The sequence below is a fragment of the Cydia pomonella genome, chromosome 16 (assembly GCF_033807575.1).
Source record: "Cydia pomonella isolate Wapato2018A chromosome 16, ilCydPomo1, whole genome shotgun sequence".
Taxonomy (NCBI): domain Eukaryota; kingdom Metazoa; phylum Arthropoda; class Insecta; order Lepidoptera; family Tortricidae; genus Cydia; species Cydia pomonella.
Genome location: NC_084718.1, coordinates 18870706 through 18885650, shown reverse-complemented (window position 1 = coordinate 18885650; position 14945 = coordinate 18870706). Strand labels below are relative to the sequence as shown.

The window sequence follows — 14945 nt, the reverse complement described above, 5'->3', positions numbered from 1 at the left end:
GCCAGAGTTCGGACTAATGCACTATTTAGTTACTTTATAATATTGTACACATGTTACATTAATATTATTCTAATGTTATCCTTTATAAAATATGTTAATGGTTATTAGATGATAACAAGTTTTTTTTTTTATATCTTTATTTGATTCAGGATTGGTTAGGTATAAATCTTGTAAATGTTTCGGAAGGCTGTTTAGTATTTTTGGAAGCAAGTAATAGTTGGTTCTCATACCGTACACATTTTTTACTGTTGGTAATATAAATCGATGTGAGTTAGGTATTAAGAGCTGAAGCCGATTTTTTTAGGTCCTCCATAGAAAACATCAAAGTTTTATCAGTGTAGGCCCCATGGTAAAAGTTGCTCTATGGACTCTATGGTCAATATACATATATGAGAATATACAGCCGGTCAAACAAGTTTGTCAGTAGAAAAAGGCGCCTATATTTTTTAAATTTGCCGCTTTTGTCTACTGACTGAAATAGCTTGACAGACTATAGGGAGCGTGCATGAACTGTAGGAGGCAGCACAGGAGCCGTCAGATTTTTGGCGCGATGTTGATGTTTATTGTTCCGATGTAGCCCACAAGATGGCAGAAACTACTATGCACAAGAAAACACGTGACGTGTAAATGTACATGTTTATGGTTCCGATTCAGGCCACAAGATGGCAGACCCTCCAACGCGCACGGTCCCTATATATGAGACTAAGGCTCACGGTCCTACCTATAGTAAAGACCGACCAGAAATATATGATTATTGCCAAGAGGGCGCTGTTATTCTCATGTATAGGGTGTCAGTTCAGTTTAGTATGAAAAATTTAGTTCCAATGAAATTCCGCAAAATGGCGCGTGATCATATATTACTGTCCAGGTGTTACTTATTAAGTTCAATGAAATTTAAATCATGTTTAATTAAAATAGAATTTTAAAACAAAACAAAATCGATTATATTTCCTAAAGTTCTAACTTCACTGGCAAATTTTGGATTTTTAACCGTCTTCAAGTTTCCAAAAGGAGGAAGGTTCTCAATTCCGTCGTATGTTTTTTTCTTGTATGTATAGGCCTTGGAAGAATAATTAATGTCGCAAAATTTGGCCAAGGATTGAAAAGATTTCTCGTAGATTTGTTTAAGATGACATGGGATTTTTGTTAGCAGACTCCTGAAAAAATAATAACCACAACGTGGCGTGGCCACAACCGTATGAAGAACCTCCTCCTCCACGATTAAAACGTACTCTTATGGCAGATGTATGGTCTGTCAAGCCATTTCCGTCAGTAGAAAGAAGCGGCAAATTTGCAAAATGGAGGTGCGAACAGAGTTATTGTCCCATAGAAAATTTGAATTTTACGCCTTTTTCTACTGACAAAGATGTTTGACAGGCTAAAGATGCCTCCCTAATCTTCCTTGGAAGGAGGAAGTGACAGGTTAGAGCGACAGACCAGGGGCTCCAAGCAAAAAAACCTAATTTAATATTCGTTCTCTCGTTTTGGAGGCCAAGACCCTCTTTGGATCACTGCGCCACAATAGTTAGTTTAGTTAATATTATTTATTTCAGCTATCCGTAACTTTTTAAACGGCGTCGGCACCAGCCTCTGCCGCGCGCTCATTCTCCAGTTCCTCACAACATTATGGAAGATACAAAAATGGGCCTCAAGACAGACCTCAGTCAAGATATATTCATGTTCGTTGCTACTCGCGTACGATGCTGCCAAGCTGAGAGACTGCTGCGGAGAGGGGGACGTACTAACGTATGTTATCTAAGAATAGTTCTACATGTGTGATAAGTGCAGTGGGCGTCGAGACCTGAGGATATACTCGTGCTTGCTCCTGCTGGCGTACGGTGCTGCCAAGTTGGGGGACAGCTGCGGAGAGGGGGACGTACTAACGTAGGTTATCTAAGAATAGTTCTACATGTGTGATAAGTGCAGTGGGCGTCGAGACCTGAGGATATACTCGTGCTTGCTCCTGCTGGCGTACGGTGCTGCCAAGTTGGGGGACAGCTGCGGAGAGGGAGACGTACTAACGTATGTTATCTAAGAATAGTTCTACATGTGTGATAAGTGCAGTGGGCGTCGAGACCTGAGGATATACTCGTGCTTGCTCCTGCTGGCGTACGGTGCTGCCAAGTTGGGGGACAGCTGCGGAGAGGGGGACGTACTAACGTAGGTTATCTAAGAATAGTTCTACATGTGTGATAAGTGCAGTGGGCGTCGAGACCTGAGGATATACTCGTGCTTGCTCCTGCTGGCGTACGGTGCTGCCAAGTTGGGGGACAGCTGCGGAGAGGGAGACGTACTAACGTATGTTATCTAAGAATAGTTCTACATGTGTGATAAGTGCAGTGGGCGTCGAGACCTGAGGATATACTCGTGCTTGCTCCTGCTGGCGTACGGTGCTGCCAAGTTGGGGGACAGCTGCGGAGAGGGGGACGTACTAACGTAGGTTATCTAAGAATAGTTCTACATGTGTGATAAGTGCAGTGGGCGTCGAGACCTGAGGATATACTCGTGCTTGCTCCTGCTGGCGTACGGTGCTGCCAAGTTGGGGGACAGCTGCGGAGAGGGGGACGTACTAACGTATGTTATCTAAGAATAGTTCTACATGTGTGATAAGTGCAGTGGGCGTCGAGACCTGAGGATATACTCGTGCTTGCTCCTGCTGGCGTACGGTGCTGCCAAGTTGGGGGACAGCTGCGGAGAGGGGGACGTACTAACGTAGGTTATCTAAGAATAGTTCTACATGTGTGATAAGTGCAGTGGGCGTCGAGACCTGAGGATATACTCGTGCTTGCTCCTGCTGGCGTACGGTGCTGCCAAGTTGGGGGACAGCTGCGGAGAGGGAGACGTACTAACGTATGTTATCTAAGAATAGTTCTACATGTGTGATAAGTGCAGTGGGCGTCGAGACCTGAGGATATACTCGTGCTTGCTCCTGCTGGCGTACGGTGCTGCCAAGTTGGGGGACAGCTGCGGAGAGGGGGACGTACTAACGTAGGTTATCTAAGAATAGTTCTACATGTGTGATAAGTGCAGTGGGCGTCGAGACCTGAGGATATACTCGTGCTTGCTCCTGCTGGCGTACGGTGCTGCCAAGTTGGGGGACAGCTGCGGAGAGGGGGACGTACTAACGTATGTTATCTAAGAATAGTTCTACATGTGTGATAAGTGCAGTGGGCGTCGAGACCTGAGGATATACTCGTGCTTGCTCCTGCTGGCGTACGGTGCTGCCAAGTTGGGGGACAGCTGCGGAGAGGGGGACGTACTAACGTAGGTTATCTAAGAATAGTTCTACATGTGTGATAAGTGCAGTGGGCGTCGAGACCTGAGGATATACTCGTGCTTGCTCCTGCTGGCGTACGGTGCTGCCAAGTTGGGGGACAGCTGCGGAGAGGGGGACGTACTAACGTAGGTTATCTAAGAATAGTTCTACATGTGTGATAAGTGCAGTGGGCGTCGAGACCTGAGGATATACTCGTGCTTGCTCCTGCTGGCGTACGGTGCTGACAAGTTGGGGGACAGCTGCGGAGAGGGGGACGTACTAACGTAGGTTATCTAAGAATAGTTCTACATGTGTGATAAGTGCAGTGGGCGTCGAGACCTGAGGATATACTCGTGCTTGCTCCTGCTGGCGTACGGTGCTGCCAAGTTGGGGGACTGCTGCGGAGAGGGGGACGTACTAACGTAGGTTATCTAAGAAGGGTTTTACATGTGTGATAAGTACAGTGGGTGTCGAGACCTGAGGATATACTCGTGCTTGCTCCTGCTGGCGTACGGTGCTGCCAAGTTGAGGGACTGCTGCGGAGAGGGGGGCGTACTAACGTAGGTTATCTTACAAGGGTTTATAATAGTAGTTTATATGTATGACAAATACGTGACATATACAGAAGGCGTCGAGACAGACTTCAGTCAAAATATATTCATGTTCGTTGCTGCTGCCATGTTGAGGGACTGCTGCGGAGAGTGGGGTGTCCGATATTTGTTTCTGAGTCATGGGTGTTTCCATAGAGTCAATTGTGTTTTGTATGTATTTGAGTAATTATAAATATTTATAGGTATATTACTATATCGTTGTAAAGTACCCACAACATAAACCTTATTGAGCTTACCGTGGGACTTGGTCAATTTGTGTGATACTATACTCGTAATGCCCCATAGCCTCCTAAGCCACAAGGTCCTAGCTATAGTATTTATTCAGTTCAATTAAATTGAAATCGTATTCGATTGCATTCATCACAGAATTTCATTTCTTTTGTTCCTTTCAATTTTCATTCAAAGCAAAATCCTACATTGCAATTCTATTTCCTATATTGTAGGTTAAAATTTCAGTGGCAAATAAAAACAAGTAGAATTTTAAAAATGTTCAGAAATTCTTAAATTCTGAATTCTCAAGTTCTTCAAATAAGTCAAATTGCTGTGACCATAGTATAGATAGACATTCATTTTAATTATGTATTCAGAATCATAAGCACTAAGCGGGCGCACGCACGAGTGTGACGTTTTAGGTAAAATACGTCTTAGGCGTCCGCGCCAGTTAGCGCTTCTCATACTATTTTTACAAGCTTTTATTTGACTTGTCCTGTTAGTATGTAAGTTTGTTAGTGGGCCAAATTTAGCTTCTGGGTGAATCAACTTTTTTTGTTTTGTTATCCTGTCTCGTTGTCCAAGGGACAACAGTGGCACAGTTTGTTTGAAGAGACGTTGTATGCCGTTCTATTAACATGCTTAGTAGGGGGCCCATTATGGACATTGGTTATAACGACCACAAAAACGCAAGTATAATACATTTAAGTACCATAAAATCAGTATTTCAATGAACTTTTGTCCCCTGGACAACTAATCGTAACCATGGCAACGAGTGACGCTAAAAAGTTGATTCTCCCTTCTAAGATTTGACCCAATTAACACATCACTAACAAACTCTGTTAGTGATGTGTTAATGTGGGTCAAATCTTGGAAGCTAAATTTGGCCCACATCCCAATTTCCGATTGAGCTGAAAATTTGCATACATATGTAACACGGGTGACAATGCAATATTATGGTACCATCGTGCTGATCTGGTGATGGAGACAGGAGGTGACCATAGGAACTCTGTGATGTAACAACGCAACCTAATTGTGTTTCGGGTTTTAAGAATTGTCTCGATGAGTATTAGTTGCCTGTGGTAAGAAAAGTACAGTCAGCGATAAAGGGTTGTACCAAAAATTATTTTTTGCCAAAAACTTATTTAGCCAGCTAGCGGTCCTAGGTTCTGTGGGGCTGCCGCGAATGAAAAATTAATAACTATATGACATTTCTAGGCCTCGACCGAAATGCCGCTCCGAGTCTGTGGGCCGCCGCAAGTCCATACACTCCATGCACAGCGACTCCGGCTCCAATTTCAGCGGTCAGATCTCTTCCAAGGGACCTGTCTATAAAAAGGTACTGACAGCAATTCTCTTAACTATCTTGAAACTGATGGGAGACTTCCGAGGATAGGGACACGTGGATGAATAAGGGGGAGGCCTTTTGCAGCAGTGGGACAATATGGGCTCATAATAATCTTAAAACTATCTTTCCAGGTTAACTCCGTACCTCTAACCTCAATGCAACTGGCGCAGCGAAGCTTCTCTCCCCCACCGACCGTCACCTCCCCCTGGAGCGAAGCGCTCGAAAAGATCAACCACAATCACTCCTTCGACCACAACTACGAAGACAAACTGTCCAAAATCAGGATGAACTACAGAGCGATCTTAGACCAACTGTCCAGTGATTCGCCAAACCCTGCTCAATGGGGGACGGTTAAAATAATAGATTTTGCGCATGCGTTCTTTAATGAAGAAGATGAGATGGCGGTGGATGAGAATTTTAGGGATGGGATAGACAGTTTTGTGGAGATTTTTGAGGCGTTTTTAAAAGAGACTGATGATCAAGTGTTTTAAGCTTTCATGTCATGTGGTGGTCAAAGATCGTGCGTTCAATTAACACCGCGTGCTGTATAGAGGAGAAAAAGTCCGTGATGTATAGAGAAACAAAAATCGTTCTCGAAAAAATGTAGAAAGAAAGAAGAAAAGAAAAAATCGATTAGGATCCTTATCCTTAGGAGACGATTATGATGCTATGTGTACCGTGGGCTGGTATCTTAAAGGTGTATTCTTGACCGCATTTAGAGACTAAAATGTCATACAAAGTCTTCTGTAGGGCTAAGATGGCTGGCTCTTTATCATTTGTCACCATGCCTGTCACGTTCTAACAAGTATATAAGCGCGAAAGTGACGGGCATAGTGACTAGTGATAAAAATGGAACCATGCTGCCACCGCTGAAATGACAAGACACGAGTTGCGAATTACCTATTCGCACATGTATCGTACAACGTTTTACAGTACAAATGGCCCTTTAAATGTTCGACATAGTAACGTAATATGCTAATTTTCGCACTAGTGCGGTAAAGTAGCACAATATGTACTGTAAACGCCTTTTTGGCTGCGACATCGACACTGCAATTATGAGACTTGGTTTAGACATACCTACTGACAGACATTAAAGTTTTAAAGGAAAATTCGCAAAGAAAACGCAAAAAAGTTTTTGTTCTGAATTTCAGAAAACTCATAACATTTTTTGCTCCTTATGACCTCAGGAATGCGTGGCTAAAATCTGTCGGGTTTTACCAGCCCACGGTGTATAAGTGATAAGACTCTTATCTTCTGATATATATCTTATCTTATGATAAAGACACCTGAATCCTTTCACCACAATTACGAAAACAAACTATAAAAGTTTAGAATAAACTATACATTATGGAAGGTAGAGGTAAGGAACAGAATCTCCTTAGGCAGAACTGTTGCAAGTGTCCAGCTGTCAGCTATAAATAATAGTTCCAAATCTCTCCAGAGTAGCGCTAGAGTAGCTAAGAACCTAGGCGTTATTGACGGAGTGAAGTGCGCTGTGTATAATTAGATTTTGTTCTCAAGTATTCTAGGTATTGTAGTTGTAGCGCCACCTATTTATGGTTTTTTGTCGGGACACTTTTTGGTATATGGAGATTCTGGTCCTTGCCTCTGCCTTCCATACTATAGATAGAGCCATCTGAGATCACCTGTCCAAAATGGTCCAACCCTATCCAAAATGGTCATAATGGACTGTCCTAAAGGATTTTCAGCGTTATATTTTAATGTCATAAATAGTCATGACTAAATTGATATCAAAATATTTGAAAGTCGTGATAAACTGTAGAGTTGTTAACTCTTGTGAGTGTATATTCTGTATCTTTAGGTATTTAAATAAAAGTAAACAAAATCTACTCTCAAATGGTTCCTTAAGCCAGTTGAGGGTAGATGAAAACATTACATGATCAAATACTGTAGGTTAAAGTCAGGTCGTACTGTGACAGATCCAGGCGGTTTTGTATTTGGTTGGTTAACCAATAAATGTTATAACTACCCGAAAATGTATAAATTGTTTGTTTACTTTTATTTGAATACCTTAAGATGCAGAGTTATAATGTGAAGTGGTTCGAAATTAAGATACGTCAAACATTTGCTAAAGATACGATATGGATTGGATGTCAGTTCCAAAAGTGACGTTTTTATTTGAAGAAACGTCACTTTTGATACTGACATATCCAATCGTGAGAGTCAGAATGGCGGGTGTACCTAAATAGAATTAAATGAAAAGCATACCATATTTTTGTACCTAATTTGGTATGCTTTGGTATTCCATAAAAATATGGTATGCTTTTCATTTATTTTTATTTAGGCACACCCGCCATTCTGACTCTCACATCCAATCCATATCGTAACTTTATATTTTTGACGTAAGGTAGAAGTACTAGTGCTCGACGCTGCACTAGTACTCGACATGGGCACTTTATGTCAAAGTAACAAGGATTAAGTTCGAATACAGAAAAATCTTCGTTGTTCAAATTTAACCTATATTTCCATGAAATAAAGTGCCCATGTCGATGACTACTGCAGCGTCGAGCACTAGTACCTTATATTAAAGTTCGGGTCGATAATCTTAAGCGAGATTTAGGCTAACAAGAACTTGCATGCAATTTTCAATACATTGCGGTAACTGATCAAACTTTAAAATGCAGTTTATCTTATTCATAGCAAAGAGAATTTGAAGCTATGGCGGCATCGTTTCGAGCGATTGCGCCATAACCTTTGGTCTGTGCTCTATTAGATGGCGCCACTTTTTGATATTCAACAAATTTAACATATCTGTGGAAGAATAAGGATCTAAGTCAAATGGCGTTCTAAAAGTTTTAATCATGTGTCGAAAGATGGCAGTAAATTAATATGGCTACAAAGTTTTCTTTGACAATCCACCTCTATTTCCTCGTAGTACCTAGTCGGCAATGTTACGTAAATTACACGCAAGTAAGTTAAACCTCGTTAATTGTTTTTTGTTGTTGCATGAGGTAGTACTTAAGAGCGTTGTATTTAAAATGTTTAATTGTAAGGTTATCAATGTAAATAATAACAAATGTTTCGCTTTCGCATTATAAATATTTATTTTCGAAATCAGCCAAAATTATTTACCCAAATAAAAATTATCTATAAACTTAATAATAATCTAGAAAAAAAAATCAAATTATCTGGCACACCCAAGCGGGTCCTATAAACACATTCAATATTAATCAATATTATTGACATCAACAATATCGATATGCACCTATTCGCGACCATTCCAATTCTGACACCAAACCTGACTATAATTACAGTAATAAAAGGCCATTAAATAAAGTATTCATATTATTATTACAAAAAATATATTCCTATTTTTTGGTTCAACGTCAAAATTGGGATGAACGCATTGGACTCAAAACTCGAGCCTTAAGTATACCAAAATGAACCGTATGTGTTAGATGATACGGTTGATTTTTTATAAACCACGACCCACGTGAATATAGCAATACATTTGAAATGAACAAATATAAGCATAATAATCTAGTGTTACACAACATATGTTACATGAATTACAGAAACCGAGAGATCTAGCACGAAATATAGTACCGTTGGCGTTTTGACCGTTACTGGGGCACCAAATTTTTTATTTTATTTATTTTTATACCACGACGGTGGCAAACAAGCATACGACCCGCCTGATGGTAAGCAGTCACCGTATCCTATGGACGCCTGCAACTCCAGAGGTGTTACATGCGCGTTGCCGACCCTTTAACCTTTTGAACGCCACGCCATTCGCACGCGGCGCGTAATCGTGAACCTTGCCGGTACGCATGAAGGTTGATATTGGGCTGTAGCCGCGCGCGTCATATGACGTCTTTCGCGACGGTCAAAAGGTTAAAAACGCTACAATGAGGCTTACAAATTCTGTTTCTAAGGGTCCCCAGCAAGCTCGGTTCTCCATACAAACGTAGTTACGCTCTCATTTTATAACGACTAACTAGATTACTCTGAAACTTTGTACTTACAATAGGATAAGGTATATCTAGGACTGTAATTAGTTTATGTAGCTTCAGATACCACAGTTTCTCTTCTTCAGTATTTTCATACAAAACTTGTTTTTGTTCTATTTCATATCCTCAATGTCATTGTATGTGCCAAGTTTCATTACAATCCAACACGTAGTTTTAACCCTTTACCAGGCCAAGGGATATATACTTCCCACATGTGGCTCTTCAAAAATGTGTTCTATTTTCGATGAGTAAGACTGACATTCGATTGTCATTTTTGAACTGTCAGCCTGGTAAAGGGTTAAAATGAGAACGAAATTCCTTTTGTATGCAAAGGTCGGCCGAGCTCGCCGGGGACTTAATATGTTACCCCCTTATTCATAAACGTGTACTAAAGTTACGATGCCGCTAATCATCGTTTGTCCCTTTCCATCATACCAATACGTCGGAAAGGGACAAACGATGATTAGCGGCATCGTAACTTTAGTACACGTTTATGAAAAAGGGGGTTACTTTTTATTGTTGGATTCTTTTCGCACCCTGAAAAGTACATTTCGTAGAATTCTAGACGACTAACGGAAAGTACCCGTTTAAGTTACCCATGTCATTTATAACCTTTCATAAGTAAAATTTATGAAGACACCGATTTAACCCATTGGCGCCCACACCCATTTCTTAGAAACCCACCATTTTTCTAATGATTTTAGGTGGATTACAATAGAAAATTGAATCAAACACTGTAATCCAGGTGTACTCAATTGGGTACAATGGGCTTGAATGGGTTAAACATCATTTCTATACCAGAATATAAAAGAAAAAAATATGCCAGCACCTAACAGCATAGGCACAAATGTAATTTATATAGCATCCACAACTAATATCATTCATACAAACGTTTAACAAATTAAGTTTTAGAGTCAGACCAAGATAAATCTGCAACGATTTTGATAGCACATGCAGTGCAAGTGTTATTTATATGTGAAACGTTTGACGTATAAAATAACACTCGCACAGCAATCGTTGCAGACTTGTCGTAGTCTCTTCATTTACTATTTCATACAAATTCCGTGACGGCCAAAACGCAAATGGTACATTTTTTTAGAGTAACATTTTTTTTCACATTTTTTTCTCAATTATTTAATTAAAAAAACAAACTCACACGTGGCAGAAGTTTCAACATTTTCTTCTTAATTTAGGTCAGAATATTATATCACAATTCGTTTGACTCCATTAGTACAAGCACGTACGACTAAAGCTGCGTCCCCATCCGACGTCCCGCTCGGATGGGCACACAGTGTAACAATAACCCTATGACAAGAACATTTAATATAGCTGGTCGTTTCCCGCCCGAGAAATAACATGTTAGTAATAATAATAGTATACTTGGCGGTGTCATACAGGGTGGAAAAAATTAACGGACAATGGAGGGAAAGTGCCTTAACCTTTTGACCGCCAAAGACGTCATATGACGCGCGCGGCTACAGCCCAATATCAACCTTCATGCGTACCGACAAGGTTCACGATTACGCGCCGCGTGCGATAGGCGTGGCGTTCAAAAGGTTAAAACCTAAAGCTAGCTCATTTTATTCATGGAAACATTCATTTGTTTAAAAAAAAAGAAACAAAACTGCAATAAAAAGGAATAATTGGATTAATTGGAGTGTTAGGGTGGGCAACGCGCATGTAACTCCTCTGGAGTTGCAGGCGTACATAGGCTACGGAGACTGCTTACCATCAGGCGGGCCGTTGTTTGCCACCGACGTAGTAAAAAAAATCTCAATTTTATTCCACTAGTCGATACAATTAATGTTAAAATTTCTGAAACATTAGGTCTTACACTCATGTGTCGTACAAAATAGTCATAACATCGAAACGTACACAATATAGGGACCGTGCGCGTTGGAGGGTCTGCCACCTTTTGGCCTGAATCGGAACAATAAATATGTAAATTTACACGTCACGTGTTTTCTTGTGCATAGTAGGTTCTGCCATCTTGTGGGCTACATCGGAACAATAAACATCACATTTACGCCTCGCGCCAAAAATCTGACGGCTCCTGTGCTGCCTCCTACAGTTCATGCACGCTCCCTATAGTCTGTCAAGCTATTTCAGTCAATAGACAAAAGCGGCAAATTTAAAAAAGATAGGCGCCTCTTTCCACTGACAAACTTGTTTGACCAGCTGTATATCTTCATATATGTATATTGACCATAGAGTCCATAGAGCAACTTTTACCATGGGGCCTACACTGATAAAACTTTGATGGCTCCTGTGCTGCCTCCTATAGTTCATGCACGCTCCCTATTTTATACAAGCGAATTGTTAAAAAATCTTTGAATGCAGTTTTGTTTATTTTTAAAAATAAAACGATGTTTCCTTTAAGTAAAATGAGCTAACTTAACGGTTTAAGGTACTTTCCCTCCAAGTCCCACATTTTTTTTCCACCCTGTATACGGTTCTGACCGCGTATTTTGTGATTACACTTGACAGCATGGATCACATTATCAAATCAGTCAATATATCGATCAAGTATTTTAAGCTGGATATTAACTCAATTTCCAAAGTGTTACCAGCATATCTATCTGTATTTTTATACACAGTAATCGATCATACAGGATGTAACAATAATAGTGGGGACTTTTTTGGCCTTTGTATGGAGGTTTGGCCAATTTGAACGACCTGCCCCATAGAAAAAAAAAATCGAATTTGCCCTTAAACAGTTCCCCACTATTTTCTTTACATTCTGTATGTGTGGTAACACCCTTACATGTTTCCCCCTTTAAAGAACTAGAACCTAAAATGCAAAATTCCCAGTCATAAAATAAATCGCCCAATCTGAAATACGACAAACAGTCTTTAGGGCGGTATTCCACCTGTCCAATTTTTTTTGTCCAATGTGCATGGCGTCGCACTCTATCATTAGGCAAAATGTGAGACGCAAGATATTAGACACGTGAAATACTCTGAGGTTGACGTTTTTAAGACTGGGTTTCTTATGAAATTAGTTCAGTAAAGGAGCTAATGAGTTGGTCACTACCAATAAAACGGTATATTTTGTACATAACATTACAAAATATACCCACTTTTATTGCTATGAAGTGTACAATGGTCAGTAAAATTAAATCCGTGAATTATATGGGGTTTTCATATTAGTAAATTTACTAACGGACCTCAATAACCTAGGCTAAATCAAAGACTCATTGATTGTATAAGATTTCTCGTGCAAGACAAATTCGTACTCCGAATTTGACAGCTCATGCAGATGGAGCTGTCACTTTGGTTGTCAAAAATTGACGTTCACTGCCAACGTTTTCGTAGCGCTACGCTAGTAGCCGATACCAGCGTTTTCCCGCTTTGTAGAGGAAAGCGACTAGGAAGCGAGAACCCGCCGCGCGGGTTCCTGGCACTCGATGTGTTATACGGCACAGTGCAGCGCCATCTATTTATCAGTCTGAATATACTCTGTATCTTTAGGTTAAATAAAAGTAAACAAAATCTAATAAAAATACCCTCAAATGGCTCCTTAAACTAATTGAGGGTAGACGAAAACATTACACGATCAAATAATGCAGGTTAAAGTCAGGTTCAGTGACAGATCCAGGCGGTTTTGTATTTGGTTGGTTAACCAAACCCGGGTACGTCCTTAAACTACGTCCAAAAGAAGGTATGGGCATTGTGAATGTCATGTCGCTTTGTGTGGTAGGGCACAGCCAGTGGATGTCATTCCAGATCTAGAGCAGAGCCCAACTGGGGAAGTACCTCCACCTTACAGAAAACCGCAGCCAAATAACACTAGACCCTACTCATAGTGTTGTGTTCCTGCCGGTGAGTAAGGTTGCCAGAGCTCAATGAGGGGGGGCGGGTTTAGGGTCGGCAACGCGCATGTAACTCCTCTGGAGTTGCAGGCGTACATAGGCTACGGAGGCTGCTTACCATCAGGCGGGCCGTATGCTTGTTTGCCACCGACGTAGTATTTAAAAAAAACCAATAAATTTTATAACCACCCGAAAATGAACAAATTATTTGTTTATTTTTATTTAGATCCCTAAAGATACGATTTTTTCTTACACTGTCTTTTATTATCAATAATTCCTTGTCTAAATCGATCACTGGCCGACTCCGATCCAGATCAGTGTAAAGAAGGGGTTAGTCAAGACAGCTATGTACATCAATATCTATAGTTACATCTGGATCGCTGTCAGATCGATCGATTTATTTTTTAATTCGTATATTTTCTCTGGAAAATTGACGTTACCGTGAAAGTAGAAGTCATTTTTATATGGTTATTTGAAGTTATTCACACATGTAAATTTGCGTCATAATAAGAAATTCAATAGTCTATTTCCAAACAACGCAATGCGATTAAACATAAGAACGGATATACATAAGGCTATATGTACACATAGATCAATTTTTTTTTTGTATTTTACATACATCACAATATATTAAATGTGATGATTTAAAACGTATAGTTTATATTATAATAATGTGTTTAAGTGCGTAGCGTGGTGAAGGAAATAGTCTTGAAGTAACCTATTGAAATCAATAGGCCATTTGATAGCACTTTGATAGCCAGTGTCGACGACTGTACAGTCTACTGCAGAGACTACCTTCCATGATGCTTTAAGTCCGTCTTAGACTCAAAGAAATTCGAACCTTATATACAGTGGTCAGGTTCTATATTTAAATGGCCCGTGTGTCTACACGACTGCTCGATGGCGATGCTATTTGAATATTATTATGGAGCGTAACCACTGTATAGAAGCAAAGAGAATTTGAAATAGAGGTGGATTGTCAAAGAAAACTTTGTAGCCACAGTAAATTTACTGCCATCTTTCGACATACGATTAAAACTTTTAGAACGCCATTTGACTTCAATCCTTATTTTTTCACCGATACTTGTTAAATTTGTTAAATATCAAGTGGCGCCATCTAATAGATCAAAGGCCAAAGGTACAGTGGCATCGTTTCAAGCGATGGCGTCATAACCTTTAGCTGACGCCCGGTAAGATGGCGCCACTCTTCGATATTAAATTAAACACATAACAGTGAAAGAATAAGGATCAAAGTCAAATGGCGTTCTAAAAGTTTTAATCACGCGTCGAAAGATGGCAGTAAATTTACTGGGGCTAGAAAGTTTTCTTTGGCAATCCGCCTCTATTTGCAATCGGGATCCGGAAAGACTAGGATATTAGTTGAGGCCTGCAGTGGCGCGTAGCCCCCGTGTGTAGCCACCTTGTGTAGCCCCCGTGTGTAGCCCCCTTGTGTAGCCCCCTTGTGTAGCCCCCGCGGCTATATCTTGGGCAGCTTGGGCGCCGACACGAGCGGGTTGGCGCGCTGCAGGTACTGGTGCGCGTTGGCCTTGTAGTCGTACAGGCAGCCGTGCACCTGCCGCGACGATAAATATTATTATTATTAAATATTATTATAGGACATTATTACACAAATTGACTTAGTCCCACAGTAAGCTCAATAAGGCTTGTGTTGAGGGTACTTAGACAACGATATATATAATATATAAATATTTATAAATACTTAAATAGTGCCTGGAG

At 40.5% G+C, this 14945-nt stretch overlaps 2 protein-coding genes across 5 annotated transcripts in view; one reads left to right on the top strand and one right to left on the bottom strand.

Annotated features, from left to right (window-relative positions):
- The window catches only part of LOC133526404 (inositol polyphosphate multikinase), a 37320-nt gene extending 28820 nt beyond the window's left edge, over positions 1-8500 (top strand). For all 4 annotated transcript variants that reach the window (XM_061863030.1, XM_061863027.1, XM_061863029.1 and 1 more), the window contains 3 exons: positions 1554-1746; positions 5296-5416; positions 5557-8500. In XM_061863030.1, coding sequence (XP_061719014.1) covers positions 1554-1746; positions 5296-5416; positions 5557-5916 — 674 coding nt within the window. In that variant the 3' untranslated portion in view covers positions 5917-8500. The remainder of the gene's footprint in view (positions 1-1553; positions 1747-5295; positions 5417-5556) is intronic.
- The window catches only part of LOC133526430 (uncharacterized), a 39839-nt gene continuing 33359 nt past the window's right edge, over positions 8466-14945 (bottom strand). The window contains exon 10 of the mRNA XM_061863059.1: positions 8466-14781. Within this exon, the coding sequence (XP_061719043.1) occupies positions 14686-14781 (96 nt within the window). The 3' untranslated portion in view covers positions 8466-14685. The remainder of the gene's footprint in view (positions 14782-14945) is intronic.